The sequence below is a fragment of the Haliaeetus albicilla genome, chromosome 10 (genome assembly GCF_947461875.1).
Source record: "Haliaeetus albicilla chromosome 10, bHalAlb1.1, whole genome shotgun sequence".
Classification (NCBI taxonomy): Eukaryota; Metazoa; Chordata; class Aves; order Accipitriformes; family Accipitridae; genus Haliaeetus; species Haliaeetus albicilla.
This window is the reverse complement of record NC_091492.1, coordinates 32428555-32455696: the sequence shown is the minus strand read 5'-3', so window position 1 is coordinate 32455696 and position 27142 is coordinate 32428555. Positions and strand designations below refer to the sequence as shown.

The 27142-nt window shown below is 41.1% G+C and overlaps 1 protein-coding gene across 2 annotated transcripts in view; it reads right to left on the bottom strand.

Annotated features, from left to right (window-relative positions):
• Positions 1–27142, bottom strand: part of TMEM132B (transmembrane protein 132B) — a 263336-nt gene that overhangs the window by 136839 nt on the left and 99355 nt on the right. For both annotated transcript variants that reach the window (XM_069794884.1, XM_069794885.1), the window contains one exon: positions 13907–14047. In XM_069794884.1, the coding sequence (XP_069650985.1) occupies positions 13907–14047 (141 nt within the window). The remainder of the gene's footprint in view (positions 1–13906; positions 14048–27142) is intronic.

The window sequence follows — 27142 nt, the reverse complement described above, 5'->3', positions numbered from 1 at the left end:
ATTGTATCTATGACAGCCTTCTACCCAGGGGTCAAGGACTGATATTACCCCAATGATTGCATCATTTCACAAAGCTTTGGACACAGTCAGTAGAAATGCTTTTGTGGGATGGAGAATATACTGTGATGAGGGCTTGAACTTCTCCTTCCCTGTCTCCTTGTAATGAATGAGAAAAATAGATGTTCCAGGGTGTGCAGTGAGGAACAGAGCACTTGTATCTGGCTAAATCAGATGCTGGACTGGGACAGTCAGGTCCTATTTCATGCAACTAAATATGTGTCAAGTTTTCAATGTTACTGAACTCCAAACAACTCTCAGTCTATTATCTAGATTACTGGCCACATTGCAGAGGAGCTGAACACCCCATTTAAAAAAAAACTAAATAAAGGCATACAAACAGAGTGGACAGCTGCTGTTTGGCTTTGTGAACTTCAGCTGAGGCTCTGTAATGAGCTCTCTGAAAGCCTGTCCCTGAACCAAGTACAAGCCTACTGATACCTTCTGAAGACAGCATCCTACACATGCACTCAGTGCCTAACACAGATGCCAGAGATGGAAAAGACTTTTTGGAATCCTGTAGTATTGATTAATAAACAGTTCGTAACAACAATATGATGACAATTGTTAATCAAATGAAAATGTTCAGTATATGTCAGAAGTGAAAAGGAGCATAAGGATGGAATGATTTTTCCTTAAAAAAATGTTTGTAAGAGATACATTCTTTTCACTTCAGGTAAAAAAATCTCGTCTTTCTGAAAACTGCAGGATTACAAGATCCATCTCCCCAACAGCCCAGGGAGGGGCTCACCTATATATGAGAAAACCAGCCTCATACCTATGAACTACCTGAGTCACTATTTTTCCATTGTTACACCAGCGCTAAGTTTATATAGAACCAACAGGAAAACCCAACTGATGCATTTTCAGCAGCTCGGGGTAGGTTAATAAGGACAACACTCGGCAAAACAGAGTCAACATTTGCCAAGGGCTATCACTCAGCTAAGCCATGCCTTGAACCAAGGGAAAGCTGTTGTATCCCAGATAACAGTCCCAGCTGAGGAATCCCACAAATTATTAACTCCTCAGTGGTATCAAAAGGGAAGCAAAAAGTTTCCAAGAAACAAAGGCTTGGATTAACGTCAGTCCATTTCATATTTCTCTAATTTAGGTGTATCCATCTGAGTTAGCCCAGTAGCCTCCCTGTATGTTCTGCGCAGAGAAAAAGCACTTTATTGCACAGTTACTGGGGGGCTGGTTTAGGTACCTCCCTTGAAATGAATCATACTTGGAAGCACTGAACCTGAACGCAGGCAGGACAGACCCAGGCATCTCCCACTGCAGGCACCCAAATGCCCCTCCCAGCGTAGACACATGATTCCCACTAAAAAGAGTAGAGTATATACTGTGGCAAATCCAATTTCATGCCAGTATGCTGCTATGGTATAGAACTAATATCTGCCACAAGAAAAGTGGTGAAATACAGAGAAGACAAAAATACCCCATCTCTCATGCTAGACCCTTTTTGGAAGGCTCTTGAAAGAAGTTATTTTATCCTACAATGCGTTGGTCAGGAGGGAGTCGCAAGGTGTTGTTCGCTGAATAAATAATGGTTTTCATTATTAAGGCATTCACAGTCAACATGTTCCATACTCATCATTACCATTTTTATTTTTTTAAAAAAATTATTATCTACCTTTCCTTTATGGCAACGCTTGGGAGTGACAGATGATCCATCAGCTTATCTGCTGATTTTTAATGACAGCATTTTGCATTCATTATTCCCTACTTAAATCACTCTTTTTAAAAGAGGAATAACTTATTTCTTCCTCTTGTCACTAGAGAAATTAAATGGTACACCATTAAGAAGAGTCCTTGTCTAACAAAAAGATACACCAGTCAGACTGAGAAAACCAGCATGGACAAAAATTGCCTAAGAGGGAGAACAAAAATAGGAACCCGTATCTCCAAATACCTCCACTATCCACTCACTGCTGAGGTCAGTAACTTCTAGAGTTAAATCTCTGCACTGAAAACTCCTAAGAGAAAAGACCAAATAATTCTTTTTGATTGTGCAATGCTGAGCACTCCCTTGGCTGAAGAGCTAAAATGTGTTAAGCATGCAGGTGATGCGAGGTAGCCACCTTCCTGGCTGCCAGTAACAGGGACATTTCCCTGGGGGAGCCTGGCAGTGTCAGTATCATGCCGGCAGCTGCAGGAGCATTGTGAAATACGGTATCAGAGAGAGTGCAACACTGTTGGTCCTGCTATTGCACACCAGCCTAACAGAACCTTAGCAACCATCAGGGAGGATCTGTGTTTGCCTGCCCTCACCTCAGGGCTCTTCACAATCTAGGCACAGGCTAAGAACCAAAAAATGCAGCACCTAGACAACACATGCAGAAGAGCAACCCCCAACAACAAAGCTCTTCGTGAGACTTTTAAGTGTCAAGCTTTTGAACTCAGTGAGTCCAAGAACTTCTGAAGGATCAAACCTGTTCATTAATTATACCAATAAAAAAAAAAAGGAATTTTTGCGAGATCAAGCTATTGGCAGTTGGTTTGAAGGAAAGCTTTTCTGCTAAAGGTTTAGCGATTTGCCTTAATGACTGCAATATTTCACAGCAAAGCCCTTAACAAGTATCCTGGGAAGATCTGCATAGACCAAATTGTATATAAAGAACAAACACAGCTAGCTTTCAACTGTGTGCAAGTTCCCAAAGACAGTATGTCCAAGTTTATAATAAAATGGTGTCCTACATTTTCAGCCAGGTGACAAGGGGGACATAACTCTTCTCCTATTACACGCCTAGTGAGATGAGCTGGTAAACAGTCCTGACGCAAGCTGTTCCCTCCAACAGGGAAGCTACTGTGGTCAGATGTGCTCCCCAGTATTTTGCCTCTTGCTACAGAGCTCTCCTAATTACCAGTGCTCCCTGGAAGGTCCATTTTATCTCTGGCTTTTCTGTACTGGCACAAGCTGCCCTCTAGAGTGGTATGACCTCTACACGGTTATCCTTCGGACACCCTGAAGGACCAAGGATCTTACAAAAGTGGCCAAGTCTCAGTTTACAGATTCATTATACTAATGAATGTGTGAGGGCTCTGAGCTTAACTCCATCTTAACATTCTTCTCAAGGAAACAGTGAGGTTTAAAAGAAACAGACAAAAATCATATGCTGACACTGACAGAAGCATCAGTCAATTTTTACTTTTTAATTTTACAAGAGTTTATAAGTTCTTAAGTTATAAACACAGGTGATGAATATCAATGGCAAAATGAGTGAAAAATTCTAACTAAAGCAAAAAATAATTTATGCAAAGTTAATGCTAGGATTTGGCACAGAGGATTGAAATAAATCAAAGTAACAAACTTAATATTTGCCCATCTAGCAACAGCACCTCCTAACAATAAAATGAGTTTAAATTTTGGCTAAATGCCTAATAAATGAGCTGTTAGCTTTTGTACTTTAATGCACTGGCTGTTAAGTAAGCAAGTCAACACATGTTGAATGGAATTCAAATGTGTGCAGTAGGCTCCGCTACAAGTCAAACTCATAAATTGGTAAAAGTGGGAATTAAACATACCTGAAATACCAGCTCCCCAATTTCACATTCATTCAATAATCTTTTCCAGTCCTATTATATCGAAGGACAACCCAATTATGGTACTTAAATGTCTGTATACAGTTGCCAAAAATAAATTCCTTAGCAACACTTCCAGTATACTCAGAAAGGTTTCTGCGCTACAGAAGATTTCAGTTTCCGATTTCCTCAATATTTTCAGGTGTGACACACTAATGCCTCTCATTATATACAACATGGCTTACCATGAAGACTTACATTTTCTGCATATTGCTGTCTCTAATTGCTGACTCTGAGCACCTCCTTTATCATTACACCTGGCACGAACAGAACCAAGGTAGGTACTTAAAACAAAGTACGTACTTAAGTGGCACCCTACATAAAGGTGCTCTTCTGAATCTAGACATAAATTTGCCAAAAGAATAGGTTTTTAATCTGCGACTGTATAATTAAGTACAATATTTACAGAAGAATCAGGTAACGCTTTTGTGGCATAATGGTTTTGATCATGTCTTCTCCCTCCCTCTGTAATCTCTGTAAGGCTCATCGAAACCTTCCCATCAGTAAGGTGATGTTAGAGATCTAAAGGTGTTGCACAGATACCCAAGTATGTGCAGAGCCCGCATTTAAGAGATGAAGTATGACTAAGAATTGTGTTTCCTGGATATTGAGACCCACATACACCAAAGAAAAGGCTTCTTCAAGTCTAAGTTATCAAGGGAGCAAAAAAAGGTGATTAAATCATAGAAACAAACCCCCCCAAATCCAACACAATCACTTTTGTTCCTTGAGTCAGAACATCTGTTATGAGAGTGATGAGTTCAGCAGCCATGCTTACCTGGGCTTTATCACTCAGTCTTAAGTTATCAATTAAGCACGGCTAGCATGTGCATACATATCTCTGTAAAGCTTAAGAAATTTTCCAGAAACATACAGATTTTTGTCATGGAGCTCCTGTAGTAACTCACGTGCAATCGTCCACATGACCATTAAAACATACTGCATAGGAAATAACAGACAGCAAACCAGTAGAGACTCAGAGAAGCCCATTGACTCTTGTCCTGGTTTCAGCTGGGACAGAGTTAACTGTCTTCCTAGTAGCTGGTACAGTGCTATGTGTTGAGTTCAGTATGTGAAGAAATGTTGATAACGCTGATGTTTTCAGTTGTTGCTCAGTAGTGTTTAGACTAGAGTCAAGGATTTTTCAGCTTCTCATGCCCAGCCAGTGAGAAAGCTGGAGGGGCACAAGAAGTTGGCACACAGGACACAGCCAGGGCACCTGACCCAAAGTGGCCAACGGCGTATTCCATACCATGGGACGTCCCATCTAGTATAGGAACTGGGAAGTTGGGGCGGGGAATCACCGCTCGAGGACTAGCTGGGTGTCGGTCGGCGGGTGGTGAGCAATTGCCCTGCGCATCATTTGTACATTCCAATCCTTTCATTATTGCTGTTGTCATTTTATTAGTGTTATCATTATCGTTATTAGTTTCTTCTTTTCTGTTCTATTAAACCGTTCTTATCTCAACCCAGGAGTTTTACTTCGTTTCCCGATTTTCTCCCCCATCCCACTGGATGAGGGGGAGCGAGTGAGCGGCTGCATGGTGCTTAGTTGCTGGCTGGGGTTAAACCACGACAACTCTTGAATATGCCATCACTCCCTTTGGCATCCAATATAGAAAAAGCACGCAAGCACCGATGGATGAATAACTACTTGAACAGTCACTCACTCATCAGCATGCATTTGAAATTTGCTCCCAGCCTCCCTGCTATATTCTTGCAGTCCTAATTATGCAGACTACCCTACCCTGAAATTAAACTTTCCCAACTGTTACATCAATATTAAGGTTCACATCTAGGAATGATATACTCAAATGAAACTAATTAGGTCAAATTAAAAAACAAGACTCATTTCAGAATGATTGGGCTCATCTTTCAAAAGAAATGTCACTCAGAATAGGCTTTGGATCAGGTGCTGTGGACCACCCTTGTGAAGAGTTTATTTAAGCCACTTCTTTGCATGTTCGTTGCTGCATCAAGGAAGACACTAAAGGATCAGGGAGAGTTCCACTGATTATTTTTTTTGTCTTTAATGCCACACTGCATACAAAAGCAAAGTCAGATATTAAGAAATGGCTTCTATTTTCCTTATACCATTATTATATATAAACTGTCAATACAGAAAAAGGAGAGCCAAATTGAAAGGACTTAAATTATAAGCTAAAAATTTGCCTGTCAAACCACTTCTAGAAGTAGAAACCAGTCTTCTGGAAGAAAGTCTTCAGCCACAAACACAGCTGACAAACAACTGCCTGATCTATCAAGCAAGTTCACCAAGGAATCAGAATTTGCTTTTTTGAGCCAAAGATCAAAACTGGGCATGAACGTGACCAGGTAGTCAAACTTGTATGTTCCTTTTCTCATGACAAACCTGCTATTTGTCATAATTTTCTTCCCATTACTACCAAAAAGGATGGGATGCAAGAAGGGACTTGCTACTTCTCAGCACACGTTCTTCTACACTCAAGGAATCTTCTCTTTTCCTTAGTCTGAGTCTTTTAATTCCTCAGACCCTTGCTCACCAAGATATGCTATACACAGCCCGAGTTTGAAGCTTCTCATGTAATATCATACCTACCCTGTACAAAGACAGTTTGTAATCAGAGGCTATTCTACTTAGTAAGGTAGATAGAAATATTTTTTGAAGCATAACCAAACCTTTTAAGCAAGATGCAACTTTTAGAAGACAAAAAAAAATATTTTTCCAATTCACTGTATGCCAATTAAACAAATGCTGTCAGAAGGAATTTTCTGCATATTTCTCGGTACTTACACAAAGCTTTCTACTAGTTTGGCAAGTTAAGAGATCTTTATCAAATGCTAATTTTCTGAGTCATTTTCTTACCTCTGTTTGTATTGTATCATCTTATTCCACTGAATACAGGTGAATACTGTTAAGCTCGTCCAACAAGACATTTCTCATTTTCCAAATTTTCAAAACAAAAGTATATTTACTTTGCCAGGGTACCCTGCTGCCCTGTGCAACAGGTTTTTTCCAACTACCAAAGGTATATTTGTTCAAAAAGATATCCTTAGGTCATAATAAAGGTACCATACCAGCACAGCAAGGATGGAATAAGAAGAGTCACTAAGTCATTACATTCTTGGACTGGTGAACTGGGGCCAGGAAGCAATTATCTGGACTACCAGTCAGTAATCCCTCTGACCCATCTCTACTGGAGTCTTTACCAGAGCAGCAGTGAGCCTAACTAAGGAAGAGGAAGAAACAGCCATCCGAAAGAGCTGGATGGCCAGGAGAGAATTCATGTGGTTTCCGGGCTATTAGGCTCCCAACAGGAGATGGACAGACAATTTCATTGTTCTTGGCCCTGAATAGAGAAAAATAAAGAGAGAGAGGGGGAAAAAAAACCCAAACAAACAAACCTCCAGAATCGATACTTTCCTATTTGATCCTAGAACCACAGCTTTCTACAATAATTTGTCACTCCTACTGCTGTTAATTTGTGTATTATTTTTTATGTCCTTTCTAAGCTACTGTGAGGTGTCAGTGCTTTTATCTTACAGAAACATTTCCAAGCAGGCTTGGGTTCTTTTACACAAAAAGGCATACATGTAAAGAATAAAGGTTAGTTAAAATTCTTATAACCCAGGTTTTCTTTGTGACTCTATTGAGTCATTTATGTTTGAAAACGTGTGTGGATGCTTCTTACTGGAACACTCTTTACACAAAGCAGAACAGATTCCATCACTCATAACAGAGGTCACAACCTTAAAACTGGTGCATTAAAGATAAAATCCTCTTCATCAATGGCTCAAGAGACAGTGCTGTCTTAGGGTCTGGCCACAGGCCAGAGAATTAACTCCTTGCAGGATCTACAGGCCATGTGCACTCTACACTCAAAGCACATTTCTTTGCCCATGGCGCCTCTGACCTAAGGAAAGCAGCAAGTGCATAAGAATAGGAGGGAAACACTCAAGCCAGTACACTGCACCACATAGTCTATGACTTCTTCCCACACCTTAAGCTCCTCTATTTTTTAATTCAAAACCTTCCTTTTCAAAGTAGCTTAAGTATGGCTTCATGGAAGTATGGCTTTCATGGTGGAAAGAGGCCCTAAGGAAGTCCAACTACTTTACCTACAACAGACTAGTCTGGCAGGGCGTGACAGCCATCAGCTTTCCCTTCCCCATCTCCCTGGCTTTTTTTCCTCAGCTCTTCTCTATTCTTTCTTGTCTGCTTTACACATCTCCTTGTGTTTCTTTGCTCCCTCCACTCCTCTTACTCATTCACTTTAGTACTATGTGAACTTAATGGCATCCAGCCCACTGCCTTTGCATGGGCCTAAAATAAAACAGAGCAAGGCTGGCTGGCTGTACCAGTTACTGCTCTTTTGTGTAAAGCAACAAATGCAATTGATCTTCTGTCAGTCAACTCTTGTTGCTGATGGCACTTTACACGCTCAGTGTCCTGGGGCCAAGCAAGTTCCTTTGGCAATAAACACATCAGTAAGTATTCCACTGCATGTCCTGATGCCTTCCCCAGTGTGGTTAACAGCACACTGCCGTGTGCTACAGCACGCTGCAGCCACCCATCTTTATACGCTTATTTATCTTACAGAAGCAACCAAGCTCCTCGTTCTAGCTTCAGCATGCCCTGTGCTGTACCAACCAAGAGCACAGGCACTGCAGATACAACCAAGCTGCATCCTCCGGAAGGCCGAGTCACTGAAGTAAATCAGCTCATCAAACAACCAGGATCACAGCAGGCTCTGTTTTGGAGGACAGTGGGAATCTCTGCACCACACTGCCATTTCTTGATGGCATATGAGCTCGGAGGCAACACAGGACCCAAGTATGTCATTCTGGAGTAGAGTGGTGGGGAATTCAGTGCAGAAACACCTCCAAAAAGCTGTGAGAGAGAGCTCAAATCCGGCAGAGCTAGCGCCGAGTACGGTCAGGAAGCCTCATAGCACCCAAGCGGCTTCCAGGTGGAGTGTTTTCCTATTGCCCTTGGTAAAGTGGGGACTGGAATATGTAGTGGGAAAAATGGTACTTCCCTCAATAAAGGGATAAGAGTCTCAAAGCTGTCTGTCAAAGAGAGGAGGGAGAGGAGAGAACCTCAGCTCTTATTTTCGAGACATACCCAAACCTTTAAAAACAAAACCAAATGATACATGTTTGCTCAGTTGATCATCAGCTCCAGTAACACATATTTACTTTAAATAAATATATGCACATATCTTAACTGGCAGCCAACTTTACATCTTCCTTTTGAGTGATATTTCTGGTTCAAAGGGTATTCCCAAGCACAGAAAAAGAAGAGAATTATTTTAAAATAGGAGGATCTATTTGCATACCTATAAATACATGAAGTAATTGCTTTTCCCAATTTAAAGATATATATATACACACACACACTCTACAATTACAATTTTATAAAGTCATTTAAATTATTTGAATTCTGTAAACACCTCTTAAAATGGTAAAGAAATTGTATTATTATTACAGAATCTTAATTTTTTATTCAAGTTTAAAGATAGATGATGTCAAATGCCAGACAGCTGAGCTGGTCTGCATCAATTAAAAAAATATAAATTTCCAGGCAACAGAATAAATACTTCTGAGGACACTTGAAAAAAAATCCCTCTGAAGATTTCACCCTCCCTACTTCTGCATTCTGAGTGTCCCTCATGCAAGTTTAATTTATGCAGTGATGGATATCCTGAGAGATAGAAGCTGTGTTACAGACATGGAGATAAAATAATCCCTGAGTGAGAAGAACCAGTTTGGTCTCAATAACACTATACTCAGCACTGCAGGTAAAATCAATTTCATTAACTTTGCTAGTTAGCATAAATATTAACTTTGCCAGTTAGCATAAATATAACCTTTCTGATTAAAGTACTAGTTTATCAGATAATCAGACTCTCCTCACCTGGTAATAATCCAATACAATTTAATGACAGTTTTCATGAGTAAGGAAAATGATCTCTTCATATAGTCCCTTTCAAAGAAGAGTTGCAACTCTCTGGCCTAAGGTTTTGTGTTTGAGCCATCGCATCTCTCCTGAACCAAAGGCCAGGTCACATCAAGGTTTTGTTCTTCGGCCTTCCAGCAAGGAGACACTGAGCACCATGAAATATGTCTTATTGTGGGGCCTTTCAAATGAGACTATGGAAACTCAGCTCCGGCTCACCAATGATTTGAAATAACCTAATCCTATAAAATGCTAAATCACTCTGGCAAAGTTCCTGAAATCCCATTCCTCTGGCTATCAGCACTAAGTTATGAGGTATCATAGCTTGCCAAAGACAGACCACACTCTCAGGGCATCTTTTCAAGCCCTCTTGCCCTAGTCCTACTGCAGCCTAATTTGTGGCATGTTCCTGAGGTGCTTCCAGAGAACTCCGAGGTGCAAAGGACAGAAGAATTGCAAGGCTCAATCCATCTCTTGGCAAATACAGTGGAAAAAGCCTGCATGGTCTTTATAAAAATAGGATCCATTTTCTGGAAACCACAAAGGACTTGTTTCTGGTAGACTCCCAAATTTTGGCCTTCTATTTCAAAAGCATTTTTTGCAATAATTCAACATACAGCCCTACACCACAGGGTAAGATCCCAGTCCTTCACAAACACAGCTATTCTGCATGGGAGGCTCAAAGCACTCGATTTTTATCTAAGCCCACCAGCCCTGACTTCCTCTACTCCTTGCAAGATGCACTCTGAACTCAATGCAGAAATCCATAAAGATCCTTTCCTATGGAATGGAAGTGCTGGGTCCCAGCAGCAGGTGTAATGCAAAAGTATTTGCGCTTGAAGTAGAAACTGTGTCTTTTTGAAACAAAACACATTGCTGCTTCAAGTAACCCTAACAAAATGAGATTCACAGAGTTCTGCCCCAAGGAGAGAATATGAGGGAGAATAAATGCAGATGGCAACAATCAATCTCCTCGCTCAGTGAGCTACCAAAAAAGTCCTTTGAGATGGCAGCAGTAAGGGCAAAGCAAGGCTCCACACAGCGCAGAATAGATGTGTGCATATATACTTGTGTGTGTATATTTAAAATAAATCTCTTCGTTTTATGCTCTTTGTTCAACTCCATCATCAAAAAGAGGTTTTAAATACAAGCTTATGGGACTACTAAAGAGGTGAATTTATGAATGTATTCCTAACAAAACACACTCTGGAAAGCTTTAATCTATGAATTGTGACAACCTTGGACAAAATGGATTTTTAATAGAATATAATGTAAACTGCCTGAAACATTGTGATAAGGAATTTTTTTTAAGTAATGCACAGAAAAGGCATGATGCACTCTGCATGAAAGGAGGAAAGGTCTTAATTTAAAGCATTTTAATGAACACTCAATTTGCGTAGGGAAATGTGAGAAATGGAGATGAAAAACTCATGATAACGATAACACTGCAGAGGGGAGAAGGAGAAAGATTAGAAAAGTAAGCAAATTTGAAAAGGCTCCAGCCAATAATGCTGGCTAAATGGAATGCAGACTGGATTACGAACATGTCACAGTCCAAAGCCACTGTTCTCCTTGCAGGCAGCGTCTGTCGGTGGCTCTTATCAGAGCTGCACACTGGGGAAGAAAGAGCAAACCAGAGTGCAAAGCATTGGAGAACAGACCTCTCTCTGAGCTAAGGGCAATGAGGATAGTCAGAAATTTCAGCGAATGCAGCTGTGACTTGCTGGAGTTTCTCACTTTCACCGAACTTCCCACAGCTGTGCCAGCCCAGCCAGCTTGCAGGGCTGCCAGGGCTTTCCGCCCACTCGCAAAGCCCCAGGGAGGCTACAAAACCATAGCAAACTCGACCATCTCTTCCTTGGAGAAAACTAGCTACGCTCAGAGGCTCAGTCCTGGCTTACGCACTTCTCTACCACCAGTGTAACGCCAGGCAAGTCAGCAGAACTGAAATTACTTCCAAGAGAGAAAAAACTGTCTCCCTCGAGGTAGATACCGTTCTGTTTACTAATAGCTTCTGCTCTGCAATGAAAGAGATTGATCCTGCACTCTCACTCATACATAAACTGCCTTTAATGAAGCTCCTTGAATTACTAAAAGGAGGAACAGATGAATCAAGTCTAGTGACAGTTTTGCCACATTGACCTTAACAGAAGCAAGTTCAGGGCTCTGCTCATTTAAATGAAACAGCAGAACCCCGACATAAACACATAACATTCTTCAAAAGAAACAAGAGGGCCACCATTATGACAAAAAAGGTAAATTAAAGTAAAGATAAAAGTTAAATATTTACTCTGAGCACTACAATATTTGCAAATCTGGAAATCATCTTCAGCAGTTTCTATTTGCATACTTTAATTAATCCAAAAATATTAAACTAATCTCACAAAGGAAAGGGTCAAAGTATTAATTAACTTGAGATTTGTTGCTTTTGTGCAATTTAACAGTTCAACACAAAGCAAAAATCAGTTTTAATAAAAACTAAGTTACTGTGACAGGTATAATTTCATGGATTAGTGAAACCACGTACAAGGCAGTAAGTCTCAGTGTTCATCCTATTTTTTGTCTAACTTTAAAAATAGTTGTTTCATTTCAATGGAGAGATTCCTCTGTAACGCCAAATGATCTTAATTCTTCCTTTAACCTCAGCATTTCATTTTCAAATTGATGGCTTTCCACCTTGCTCTGAACAGAACAGAGGTCACAGTTGTTTTAGCAAAAAACCTGACTGCAACGTTCAGCAGAGAGCAGATACTGCACAACCACCCAGATCAGCCACCTGAGCTAATTCAGGTTGAGACTTCACTGCTGGAGCCATCATATGTCATCACGCAGCTCCAGAACAAGCGCAAAGATTTCCCTCCGAGCCAGCGTCTCTGCTGGCTGAGCTCTCACCCCACCAAAGGGACTCGCTGGCTTCTTTAACAGCTTTTTGGAGGAACTGGGAAATCTTGCCAAAAGACAAAGGGTTTGGAGACAAAGCATACAGCAACAAATCTGGCTGCCAGAGCTCTGTTTTATCAGTACAGTAGCCTGTGAAACCCCAGCAAAATAATGATGGAAGGTGGCTAGAATTTCCTACATCACAACCTCAGAATTGTGACTTTGACAAATGTGCTTAGGAAACAAGAGGGGACTTTCTGGCCCCCCCCTTTTTTTTTTAAATGGGGAGGAATTGCATGAAACAGCTAATGAACCAAAAGGTTTGCCTGGCATTTCATGCCACAAAGCTCTGTAGCACTTGACTTAACCAGAGACACTGAGCGGGGAATCACCTCCCCTCACTTCACGCGTTTACAATGCAAATGTCTGCATCCCACTCAGTCGCCTCCATTCTGCATCTTTACTGGAGAGAAACAGGCACTTTTCACTTGCTATTCATCAGGCCTGTTTTACACATCCAAGAGGACTCTCACCTTGGCAGTGCCTATTTATCCCTGTTGCTAAAAAGCAAGCTCACATTAAATAGCTTTCACCTCAACACTTGTATCGCAGATACCCAGAGCTAGGTGGGATTAATTTATTTCTCAAATACAGCTTCAGAAACTAAACAGAGTAGAAACTCTGCACTCTGGCAACAATCTTCCTAGGTCTAAACAATTATTAACAACCATTTTTCTCCCTTACAGGAGCTTTTAGAAAAAGATGGATGCAAAAGACTCCTCAAATAAAAATTCTGACAAAAGTTTTGTGATTTCCTAATGATGATACAATTTCAAGCTAAACTTATGCACAGTGTACTTTAAGTGTAGAGTAACTGCATGATAATGGAGAGAAATTGCTTGTATTGTAAAATACATAATTCTGACTAACAATGTAAATTTCTCATTAACTTTGATATAGCTTGTGGGAGCATTACCGTAACAAACGTACACAGCATTCATGAGACAGTTCATAGACACTCATAGGTGTTTTGCAGCAATAATGAACAACACTTAATAGCTATTACTTTCATAGCTTTTCAAATAAAGAAGACAGCATTGTCCTATATTGCTTTCAATTATTCTTCATATTTCTCTGTTTTAATCCTTTTGTTTCTGTTGGCTCTTTGGCAACAGGAATTCTCCTGCTACCCTGAAGGTGCATGAAAAGCAAACATGAGCCAGGACTAGTTGGCTGGCTCCAGTTTAATTAGATAATCTACTTCCAAAGCTCAGAAGTGAAACAAAAGGAAAAAGCTCTCATCAGATCACCTGTAGCTCTTCCAAGGAGGCTGAGGAAGAAAAAATACTGCTATTAAAAGAGCAATACAACTCATTAAAGAAGCTGTTGTATGTCTCTCACAGCATTTTAGCAAGGGTTAATGCACAAAAGCACTTGGAGGCTTACCTGTTCTCTGCATTTGGGTCGTTGTGCACACATGTGATCGTGGCAGTGGTCCTCGCACTGTCCGTTTCTTCTTGAACCCCCCATTGGTCTGCATCACTGACTCTGATGTCCATGATCTTCACACCTGCGGCTGTCCTAATTCTGTCGGGGAACAACAGGGATTGCTTTAGTTACAGACCTCCTACCAATAAATCCAGAGAGGTAAACAAGGAAGATGAAAGGAAATATTTCCTCTTCCATTAGTAATAGACTGATACATTGCAAGTGTAAGTCACTCTGCTTTAAAAATATAAAACAGGTCCAATCATTTTAAAGAGATGAAGTATGAGTTTCATTATGTACAAAGCCAGTTAATTTTCAGCTTGAACAATGTGGAGAGAATAAGAATGCTTTCTGCTTCAGTGGCACCAGTTTGATATAAATGAAACAGATGTGACTAAGCATAAGTTGATTTAATTTGTTGCGTCTGTCCTGCAGTTTAAGATGGAGAATCAGAGCACTGTGGTATAAAATATATCCTCCTGCTTGAAAACCTTTGGAAGCAAGGTACCTTTTAATATTAGGGTGATCTGCATGGGGAAAAATGTGTTTCACTGCTCAAAGACCATAATGCAGGACGGAGACAGAAGGAATATGTTATCCTAGATCTGGGACTGAGGGATGAAAATAATTATGCCACTATACTGGGATCTATCAAACTGGGCATGTCAAACTCTTGCTGCTGAAAATAATATGATGCTGACATGGGAAACCTTGATTTCCTAAGCACGGCTAGGGTCTGAAAGCAGTTTGGTAGTTGGCAAATGTCACCATTTTTTGGCTTAAAAAAAATTTGCTAAAAAAATAGTCCATGCTCTGCTGTGGCTCAGCGTTAGGAACAGATTGCCAAGGAATAGGAAACAACTGCTTTTAATAGCAGGGACTTCGTTTGTGCAGCTTGACTCCTGAAACAAGCCTGGGATTTCAACAGGAGTGCTGCAAATATGCCTGGAGAACAATTAGGCAGAAAGCAACTGCTGTAGCGCCATGTTCACCACTACTGTGACTTAATTAATTAAAAGCAAAGCCAAGAGGGACCTCTTAGTTGTATGGTGGAATGAAACAGCACTGCTGAGACTTGAAGCGTTACTTAACAGTGAATTGTGATGGATTTGCCCCGATGCCTCGTGGCCAAGAATTTCCTTTAAGTTCTAGCTGAGTTCATGGGTTTGGATCAAAGTAACTTCAAGACTCAATGGGTGGTCTTTTCCTCAGAGAAGGAATTAATTCATCCTGCTTTTATGATATCCTTATTTTTGCCTGCAAGGCTTTACTTACTTGATGGGCTAAATTCATGCCTGGCATAACCAATCTGATGAAAAATGTTTCCTGTAAGGAGAGAATTTTACTTGATATTTTTCTAATTGTCTGCTTCACGTTTCTCCACAGACATTCAGATCTCCAAACAACATGCCTCAAAGCTTATGTGCCCCTTTCCTATCATCTCCTCTTCTTTTTTCAGATGAACATTCATTTATTCTGTAGTAATTACACTGGACCAAATAATTCCTGCAAGACACCTACATGGCTTCATTTCAGACTGACTTGTAATTTACATGAGATAGAGAATTAGGCCTTCAGCAATGGATTCAATAATTTTTTTCATCAGACTTAGTCAACCACTCCTGAAAAAAAATCATTAGGGCCTGACCAAAAAAAAACCCCACACCACTTTTTAAATTTTCTCTTTCCCAGTCAAAATTATATATTTTTTTTAACAAATTTGCCTCCCCACCACCCCCTCAATTTCCCATGGGTTTTTTTTACAATATGTCTAGAAACCTCCACCTCAACTTTCCACCCAAGTCAAAGCCCTGGTTAATTAAAGGTTAATTGAAGGGTAGGAGATGCTGTGGGGTGGGGGGGGCGGGGGGGAGGAAGGTGGCGCATGACACAGGACAGCTGGATTTCACCCTTGATTTCAGGATTCATCAGCCTTTCTCCATGTGTCAGTAGCTGTTGTGTTCTCCTACACAGCTTTCTACAGATACCTTCACTCTGCAGCATTTACTTTTGTCTACTCTGATTCAAATCTAGGAGGTCAGTTTACCCCAACAACAATGAAAAGCAACATGGCATAGTTCCCTGCCACACTTGAGCAGGCTTTAACCATGCAGGACTCCTCTGCAGCTCCCTTCTTCGTGGAAGTGGAAGCTGCTGCTCCTCTTTACCTCCATCAGTGGTCCTCACATACAACACAGGCATAATGATGCAAGAGCCTCAAAAATCAGCATCTATCTACATGTCCAGCTGTTCCAACCTCTCCAGACACTCTGCACCCCAAAACACTGGCTTCCCTCTTGGGCCAACCCCTCAGCCATGTCTACCTCCCTCAGCTGGGGAGCTTTGCTGTTTCTTCTCTTGTGTCTGAATACAGCTACGAGATGCTTGTTGCCTGTCTGGACATCAGATGAGGCTCTCTTGATGCCTGTCCTGTTGGCTCACCACTTGGATTCTCCTTCAGGGCACTGTCCCTTAACGGGAGGCCTTCTGGGTTTTGGCAATGCTGTCTTGTTGACTGTGCCTACAGCTTTTGTGTGCTGCATCTCTACTGTCTTGCTGGGTTAGCATCAAGTGAACATCGCATACTCTCCTCCCCAGCTACATTTTCCAAAAACGTCTCGGAACGCTGCATTTTAGGAAAATTTCCAGTCTAATCCCCTGCAATGCATCTGCTCTGGTGGGCTGAGACAAGATGTCATTTTGCATTTTTGGATATCAGTAGAGCCAGGAAGGTTGAAAGAAGGAAGAAACTGAATTCAGCTTCTCGCTTAGGAAAAGTCAAGAAATTCAAATTAAACCAGCCTACACATGGGAGGTTTGAGCCTACTGTTCTTCAGATAAGTGATTCATATCTTTAAATCTGCCCCCAAACTCCACAGGCACAAAAATTATTGCAAGTCTTGAGGACTGAGGCTTTGCAAAAGCATAAGAAATTCCTACCAGAGCAGACATTAACTGGAGAAAGGACGGTGAATGGCTAGTGTATGAGCCCAGGCACTGGGTTTATTGCCCTGCTCTGTGCCAGGCTTCAAATACAAGCTTGAGTGGATCATTTAGTTTTCTTATACCTCCCTTCCCCACATATAAAATACTGGGAAGTGCTGCTCTTCCAACTCAAAGGGAGCTGTAAGGGTAAATAGAATCGCTTGAGAAAAATCTGATGTCCTTTAAATTTACCAGCTGTTCAGCATGGTGTCATATGGTGTGGAATATCACTTTGGCCAGTTTGGGTCAGCTGTCCTGGCTGTGTCCCCTCCCAGCTTCTTGTGCACCCCCAGCCTACTCACTGGCAGGGCAGCATGAGAAGCTGAAAAGTCCTTGACTTAATGTAAGCACTGCTCAGCAACAACTAAAACATCAGTGTGCTACCAACATTATTCTCATCCTAAATCCGAAACACAGCACTATAGCAGCTACTAGGAAGAAAATTAACTCTGTCCCAGCCAAAACCAGGACAACAACTAAGATAGCTTAATTCCTTTTTTATAAAGATAATTGTGAAATGAAAAAAAAAAAAGAAAGAAAAAGAAAAAAAGGAACAAAACATGATAGCCAAAAATTTGGCAAAACTAACATTTCATTTCCATGAAATACTTGCTTTCTGAAAAGCAGAATTTTCAGACAGAAAACTGTCCTGTTAAAAAGCACTTGCCCACCTTTCAAACATTACAAATTACATGGCATTTTGATAATGCAATTAGCAGAGATGTAAATGAGACAGTGGAATACTGAATGAGCTCACCAGAAGTTAGCTGGCAACAGGGCCCCCCATTTCAGCCTGTATCACAAATGAGGTGATCACTATTTATTCACGCTACTCTCTTCTTTAGGGGTGGAGGAGGTCCAACAGAAACGGGACACCCTCAAGCACTGCCTTTCATGACACTTACGCCCATAAGATCTTAAGAGGAGGTAGCTGGGGGGTGGGGGGGAGTGTCAAAGCTATAAAGAACAGGGAATCAATGGAACAACTGCTTCACGAGTGAATTTAGTCCTCTTCTCCAGCTATAAAGGCAGAATAGACGAAGCTGCTTTCAATTTAGACTGCAGAATACATTTGGTATCCCTGGCAGTGTTTTTTTCCCTGAGCAGTGTGTCCTCCATTTATTGTAGAATATAAAGATGGAAACATGATAGACAGAATGGAGCGGGCAAGCAGAAGCGTCCCCAGCCTGCCAACTTGGAACGACCAGAAACTACTTTAAAATGCATTCCCAGCCTTAAATGTATGCGACCCCATGAATTTAGCCGCTCTAAACCTCCTCTCTCAGTTATTACAACAGAAGGAAAGGAGAAGGTACAAGTAATCACCAGGGCTGGAAAGTAACTTAAGGGCTGCAAGAGGGATTTAAACAGCTGAGCACTTAGCGGAAGTGGTGCAGGGACTTCCACTGCCTCCCAGTCAATTAACTGCAAAATCTGAAAGGTAAATGCTTGCTTGCAATACACCCCCAGCAACACTCCCGGCAGCAGTAATTGAGAAGCAAAATCTTGGCAAAATGAACTTTAAAATAGAAACAGAAGGAAAAGATATTTAGGAAATAAAACAGGAATGTGCTCACAGCAGATGGAAAATGCTCAAAATGATGAGAAAAAAAGACTTTTTCACAGCTATTTTAGAAATCCTCTTATCTCCCCCCTTCCCCATTATGGGGGAAAACATGATCTGAGCTAAATTCACTCTCAATGACGTACTAATAATAACAGTTACGATAATAAATTTCATTTGTAATTTCCAACCATTTCTGTAGTCAGCCTTTCAACATGCATTTTTAGCCCAATTAAAAATAAAATCATTATCCTTCCCCTACAGGAAATCCAAGCTGTAGGCCAGTTTAGTTAACTTGCCTAAAATTATACTGTCTCTGCAGAGCCAAAATGAGGGTCGATACATCCTGATTCCCAGGCTTACACTGCAGCTACCCCTACCCATCTTTAAGACCAAACCAGAGCAGAGCTGAGTAATTCCAAACCCTCACAGAGCATTTTACATATTTGAAGAATTGCACAAACAGCAAGCAATTAGTTCTGAAGGAGGTCCCTGGGGAGTTTCTAGTTAAAATACATGTGTTTTAGGATACATTAAGCCAAGCACTATAAATTAAAATAATCACTGAATTCAGACATAACATCTGGGGACTTTTGGGGTGTGGGTGAGATGGGCAGTGTTTCTATATAGGAAGGAATAGAAGCACCCCTGTATAGGAGGAGGAAGCAAGTGGAGTTTTCTGGGAGACAAAAGGAGACAAGGGTACGTGATTCACAGTTGCCACATCCAAGTACATTCCATGGCATTTAGGAGGGAGGCACAGTCAGGAGTTCATTGGTGTGAGTGTATGAAAGCAAAACCGTCTGGGAAACACTGTTACAGCAGATGGAGGGCTGAGGTGGAACCAGAACTCCCCCAGGAGAGGCACCATCCCTCTCTTTTGTGTCTTCCTAAGCTTCCTGGCTAAAATTCTCTATGGTAATCCAGAAACACGAGGAAAATGAGGTGATGCAAAGTCACCCAGAAAACACGTGGCAGAACCGGGAATTACGCCTAGAGCTGCCAAGCAATATTTTGATATCTTCACCATAAATCTACCCAGCTCTCCTGCTCCTACTCTAGACCCAGTAATAACAGACGGTGTGTCCTGCAATGGCCATGCAAGACCAGCCTGTGGGCAAATATGCTTTCTGCTGCTGTGGGCTTGCAGTATGTGTGAAATGAGAGTGTCCCACCTAGCAGATAATCATCCTGCACAGTGTCATCTCTTATGGAAGTCAAATTTGCAACAAGTCAGAGGATTGGGTCCTAAATCTTCACAAGCTAAGCAAGTGTTTATTTGCTAAAGTATTTTTCCAAGAATTTTACTTCTTTGTTCTTTTATATTTTAAAAGACCTGTCACAGATTTATGTGCAAACTACTTCCCCATCAAATTCTCCTTAAAATAGCAACAGAAGGCCAGCTATGTTTGTTTCCACGATTCCATATTAATGTCACTATAAGCAAAGCTATCTAAGTATGTGAAATATGCATCAAAATACACAAAGATCCTGCAAAGATCCAAGCCCTCTCCAAAAGGTCACAAGTGTAGAAGCATAAATAATATGTTGCTTTATTGCAAAGTAAAACAAGCAGCCTACAAAGCCCTGTGGAGAGGTGTATGTAGATGGCAGGCAGATGGCAACATGGAACAGAGGGCAACTGCAATGCATCGAACAAAAGGAAACCCCAAGTAAAAGGGTTTGACCAATGGTACTGGTACGTAAAAAACTCAACATGGCACTGGTATAAAGCCAGTGGTAATAGGTGTTATCAGTGAAACAAGGTGGGAACTCACGGTGGAACAACGAAAAGCACGTTTGTCCTTGGGGATAAAGACAGCTCAACACTTAGAGACAGAGGCAGCAACTTTCAAAGCCAACTGGAGTTTTACTTAAGATTTGACCTCCACATTTCATCCATGCTCAGAACTACTCCAGCGACTGCCCCTTCGTTGTAAGACTAATGTATAACTGGCCCAAATTTGTTTTCAAAACAAGATATGGATATGCCACTCTCTGCCCGCCTTGACCCCCTTTTCCCCCGAAACGCCTCCCCACTGCAGGGCCAAAGCTTTCTCAGCCACCACTCACCCTGTGGAAATGCCCTTTCCGTATCTCTTGACCTCAGCACTCTCTCAACTTTACACCGCATCAGGAAATTTGCCTTTCCCTCCCTCCGGTATACCTCAATCTCTCTCTGCATCTGTTATTTTTATATAACCTTTTGTAGCTGTCTTATTTAACCCTGTCAAGCATTTGGGGATGTGGTTTCTATGTAAGCAGTTATTACCGTCATATATCAGAATATCTCTATCCAACACGCACTCAAGGAAGAAAGTCAATGCCAAAGCACTGGGTAGGACAAAGTAGAGAAAATAGGTACAGTGCCCAGCGCAATGCAAGGCAGGAACAAAGTTGCTCAACAGACATAGTGGCTAACATGAAAAAAGCTCAACAACTCAGAGAACAGAAAACCCTTTGAAATTGTGGAGGGGATCAATGCTAAAGATTTAGAATGATACAATTACCACTCTTCTACCCAAAAAGGTGAAGCTATCAACCTATTTTTTTTCAGCCCATCAAATGTTTCAAAATATGCTAAGCATCAAGCTCACAAGCATATTGGATTTTGAATAATGAAAAGAGTAAACAGGATTTTAATTTGGATTCTGACAGTAAAGTGCTTTCCATGTGATAAATTAACTATTAAGGAAGACAAATTAACACAACATACCCTTGAGTATGATGGCTTATGATTTTGAGGAAGCTTTTACAGAAGCATGATCAAAATAAGGCAGGATGAAAAATAGGAGATGATGTGGGGGGAGTATTTTATCAAAAATCCTCCCTCCTTCTTTACATCAAACTGTATGTATAACTTCTCTAAAAAAGTGCAGCAGATTTTCTCAGGAGCCCCCCATTTTTCCTAAGAATGTCTAAACATTTTAGGAGAGATCCTCAGCTGGTCTAACTCACCAGAGATTGATGAATTTTATAGTGTTTGTTTAAAATTGAAAAGTTAAATTTCACATCTGCAAAGCAACGTCAGAAAACGAGGTGTCACCCCTTATGAATTTTTTTGAAAGGGGAGGTGTCTCAGAAACATTTTCTAGATATAACACTATGCTCATGAAATCATCAGAGAGTATGTGAACATCTTCAAAGCAGTCTAACATCATGTTATATTTCCATATCCAATGGAAAAGTCCCTTTTTTTTTTTGCCTTTTTTTTAAAGGAGAGAAGACATTTTAAGATTTCATCTTCATATTTCAGCAGAAACTCCATTTTTCAATCTGCTCTCTCCCTCACTCAGGTAAGCAAATAGAGCTTAGAAAACCAGCAGAAAAACATCCTAATTGGCTTGAAATTAAAGCTATTAATTTTTATTCTTATTTATTCCTGTCACAAACCAGACCTGTTTATAGGGGTTTCTAACACTGCTATGGAAACCTGAGAGGTTCTGAAGTCTTTATGTAATATGAGATGAAAATGCCATCTCCCACAGTGAACACTGTTTTCTTTGATATATTTCAACAGTGGAACTTTGTCCCTCTGGGAGAAAAAGGGTTGCCAGGCACCAGGGCAGGAGACATTGGGTCCAATTTTATTGACTCAAGACATTTTATTAACCATTTAACCATCTGGGCAACTTCAAAATGGGAATAAGGATGTTTACTCACCTTTGCTCAGAAATTCATCCAAAAAGAAAAAAAATTACTATTTCTATGGAGACACTGAGCATTTGTATACTTAAAAATTGTACAGATACTGCATTTCAATGTATTTCTGTAATTTTCCAGTAGGTACTTAAAACTGCAGGTCAAAGAGTTCTGTAGCAATTGGCATTTTCTTACTAAAACTAAAAGCCAAAATTTATTTGAGTCCACCTGAAAACATTGTTGTGCCTTTGACATACAAATTATTTTAATTATAGTATAAGCAAATATGCCCGTAGATTGTGCTGAAAGCTCTTAAATTCCAGCAAACTCTTCACACCAAAAGAACAGGTCTGACGCTTGGGTTGCCAACCGCGGCATCGCACTAGCACAGCTCCAGCTACTCCTGCTACACCAGCACGGGGAAGCAGATCAGGTCCTCTGTCCTTTGCCTGCCTGGAGGGCAGGAAACATTGCCCATAATTTGCAAATAAATACACAATTCCTAAAACTGGCTTGACACTTTACACTTTCAAAGTATCCAATAAACATGAACTAACCATTATTACTATTGATCAAAAGGAGACAGCAGGTCTTTCCAAGCCTAAATGATCCTCGTGCTACCAAACAACTCATAACATCCCTTTCTCATTAGGATGCACAACCAGCTCACACCTCTGCCTCCCCTGAAAGAGGAGAGAGATGTTCCTTTATTCCACTGCCTCCGTTCCGTTAACTGAGTTATGATCATTATTCAAAGAGCTCTAGAGTGCCTGCTGTCATGCACCCTTAGACATCTCCAAGAATTGAAGTATGTGCACTCTCTTCTCCAACACAACAATCTGTGGTGTACCATCTCTGTAGAGAGAAGAGGTAAAATGCTGTAGTGGTTTTCTGTAACACATGTCTACAGAACAAAAATCAAAGCCTGCTCAGTCTCTTCAGCCTTTCTCTGAAAGATCTAAAACACTCAGACTATGTCCTTTAACTTGAAACCAATGCAATGCTATAATAGATGAAACTCTTCCTTAAAGCCTAGAAGTACAGGAGAAAATGCATTACCAAGTCTGAAGGTGTCCAAAGTATTTGAACTTGGAATTCTTGCAATCATGCAGAAACACAGCTTTGAAAACTATAATGAAAAAATCAAAGTAAGTCAGAGGTTTCCTCCCGCAAAGACAAAGATACTTACAGGTCTCCTTTTACTGAAAGGCTCCTTTCAGAAATCAGCACTGCAAAAATGTTTGCAGTCTGAATAGAGTTCAGGCCTCCTGGGAGACAAAGAATTTTTATAAAGGGGTCATTTTTCTACCTTTCAAGTAAAAAAAAAAAAGCCCAGAAGGTCATGGTTTCTGGAAGCACCTAAACAACAACAAAGTAACAACTTTCCATCCCTCTCCCCGCAAAACTAGGTAATGAGCTCCGTAGCATTGTCTTGGTTAACACTGGAAGGGGGTTTACAGCATTTAAAATAGTCCATCACTAAATCTGGCTAAATTTGCTCACCACCTTGGAGACTCATACATTTCCTGTAAGGAAAAAGTTTATTAAATACAATTCAGAGTAATATAATTATCTTTTACCAGACCTCAATGTATATGACTTAGGATCAGAAAAACTTTCTTGGGTTGCTGCTGAGTACTACAGTCAACCCTGGAGTTTGTTGTATTCATTGGACTGTTTGAAGCACAATCCCTCAGCTCTGGGCAGGTTGTGACTCCAAATCCCCCAACTGGCAGATGCCCAGAAGAGGCCAGTGGTAGCCAGTCTGTGGCTAGTCTTGAGACAGCGTGTGTAGTCTGGCCCGGAAAAGTACATAAGAGAGTCAGTCTGCATGCACTGAATGGGGTCTCACCTTGGCGTTCACACAGCTAATCTACCTCTTTCATTGCTTTAAAAAGTACAAGGGAGAAGACCAGCAGTGAGGTTGATGGGCTGACAACATGTTGACATGTCTCCTCCTCTTAGGAGATGAGGCTAAAAGCAAGAGGACACTCAGCAATGGTCATCTTTACCAAAAAGATTGCTTAAAACTGCACCAGTAAAAAAATAAACAAAAAAAATTTAAAAGAGCAGATTTTTTTAAATGTATACACCCCTAACTTCTACTGAAACCAGTCCCAACCCTTGGCGCATCCAATGATTTCTTAACAGCTTGAAGTGGTCTTTGAGGGATCTATCATACATTCTTCCACGCTTGCTCAGTACTCTGCATAAAAAAGCAGCACACAAAAGGTTGTTATTAGGAACTACACTTAGGCTGTGGCAAGGAGACATTGACCTGAGCACAAGGGACGGAGTTAGAGGGAAGAGGAAAAAAAGCACAGCAATGAAAATCCTTCCAGAATTAAAAAGGCCACAAGAACTTTGTCTGAACTAGTAGTTGTTGTTTTTATTGGATTATTTTATGGGGTTTTATGTTGTTTAATCAAAGAAAGAAAATGGATGCCATAAAATATGCAGAGCTAACTGGGGCTGCAAAGTACATTGCTGAATATTGCTAGTAATGCCATTTCCCCTTCACTGTCAAAAAATAAAAATATCGTTCTTTATATCCCTGTCACATGGAACAGCGGTCCTCTCATGCTTGCCAATCAATCATCTTGGAGTGCACCTTTACCTTGAGCAGTATGTGCTAGGACGGTGAATAAGGAAAGCTCAGGAAATAATCTCCCTTTCCACAAGATAGAATTCAATTTCCAGTATAGCTCAGACCAGTACTTTTCTTGAAAAGGTGGCACCATATATTACAGCAAAAAAGCATTTTTCTGCTGCTAGTGAAAACTTTAGTGAGCATTATGATTATGTGGTTTGTACTCCAGGCACCAATGACCACCAAGCAGGCTAATAATGTGTGAATTCTGATGAGAACCAGCCCTCCAGCTGGGATAAAACATCAAAGGCTTTTTCCCCCCCATTTTTTTTCCATTTTGCTTTCTTTACTATAAGATTTTCTTCTAGCTGCAGACAACAACTCTCCAAGATTCTCCTAGAGAGTAAGCACTTCATAATAAAATTATCCCGCTCCGGTGCTCAGGTAGCCCTAGTTAGCCCTTTGGCCACTGTCCCAACAGGCTTTTATCTTTGACAGCCCCAGTTTGGTTTCTTTGGGTGGTGCTTCTCAGAAGCTTTTTGAAAACTCTCTACAGGTAGATTGAGCTTTCATCAATGACTCTTTGAATCCCCCTTTGGATCTCAGCAGGTTTGGCAAGGATTTGCAAGTCTCAAGCTTTGTCTCTCCTCCAAGCACAGCTGACAGAGTGTGCAGGAGAGGCTGTCTAGGTCCATAACCTACTGCAATAAAGTCCAGAGAAAGCCCCACAAATGAACGGTGCCAAAGCCCTGGCTTGCTGGATTTGCCTGCAATATTTCTAACCATGAAGATGAGGGGACAGTTTTCCCCTCTGGATGCCCTGAAGGTCCAAATCCCAGCTTTTGCTCTGCAGATCTGGCCAAAATATCATTCTGCACGCTGGCACCTAACAGACAGACCCTGGCAGCCCCAGAGCCTGAGATGGGCAAAGAGGTCAGAAGGATTCAGGTCTCCGAAGTCTGTTGCTCACAGTACTGCCGCAGCTCAGAAAGCTTATCCAGCCTTGCAAAGCTGTCAGGGAAATCCAGCAGCCACTGCACAAAAATTCCTTGCCGTTTACCACAGTGATTGATGGTAACGCAGGAAACTAATGGCATTTTACTTGCCTGTCAAAAGAAATTACTTACCCTGGGCCAGGATTGGGGAAGAATTCTTTAATCCTTGCAGCGACTTTTAAATTAAACTCTAGTGTTTGCAGGGCTGAAGACCAGTCACAGACAGCAGCCTGCTTCAGAATGGATTCAAACATGATATAGCACACGGGCAGAGAGGTCTAGCACAGCAATATAACAGAGTGAAAGGCAGCTGCACACTGCGCTTCTGACTTTTTTGGAAAAGTTTACAGATTTCAGGAGGCCAAATGCATTTTCAGATTGTTCATCTTCAACAAAGACCTAGGTCCTGGCACTGTGCATGTAACAAAAAGTCGGGGAAATAACAGGACAAAAAGGCCATAATCAAAAAGTGGAGGCAACTGATGTAAGTGGTATAGGAAGGTGCTCCCATTTGGTCTATATGAGAAGAAGAGTATAGCAGTATAGGGGGTCAATTCACTTCCTTAATCAGTAGAGTTGATAGGATCGTTCCCTCTGTGGCTTTCCCTTTCCTTCCTAACACCAGTACTAAACCTTCCTTTATCCTTTAACAGTCTTCCTTTATCATTGCAACTGGTCTGTCTGCCACCAGGACTGCTCTGTTCTGGTTTCACCTGCAGTACCAGTGTTCCCCCTGTATTGTATGGATGGCAGATCCTCCATCATGGTTCAGTCCCAACATCCTTGTTAAATGAGCTACTTCAATAGTTTGGGGGTAGACAACATTCATTCATTAGCTGGCAGGTCAAGAGTGACGGACTAAAAAAAGGTGCTGATTCTTACAAGCAGTAGCACAGCAGGCTTCAACACCTAGCACTGCCCCTGGAGAATTTCAGTAAGACATATAGCAAGGGACATCACATAGCACTTTTGAGGAGAGGAATGAGCCACTCCCACAGTTTTGACTTTGGTTAGCCTCTGTTTTCTTGACCAGCCTTTATGATTCAAGCTCCTATACAACCTCAGAAACTAGATGAAAAATCATCTCTGCAAAAGGTCACAAATGAAAAAGGGGCAGAAGAAACAATTCATGTTTCATGAAGACTACACATGCCTAGGTGGTAGCTACTAAAAAGTCACTTAAACTTTCAGCATTTCAAAGCATACACTGTGTTTGCAATAACACACACTCTAAAAACAGGCTTTCCCACTGGGGGAGTTGGAGGACACTGAATCAACTACCTATAAAAGCGGCTACGATCCTTTATAACGCATTCAGTGGTTTTCAGTGAAAAACACTCACAGTCAGATACTGTATCCCACTGAGCATTAAGCACTTCCCATTCCTGTTCTGCTTTTTCAATTCTAACTAGTCCCTA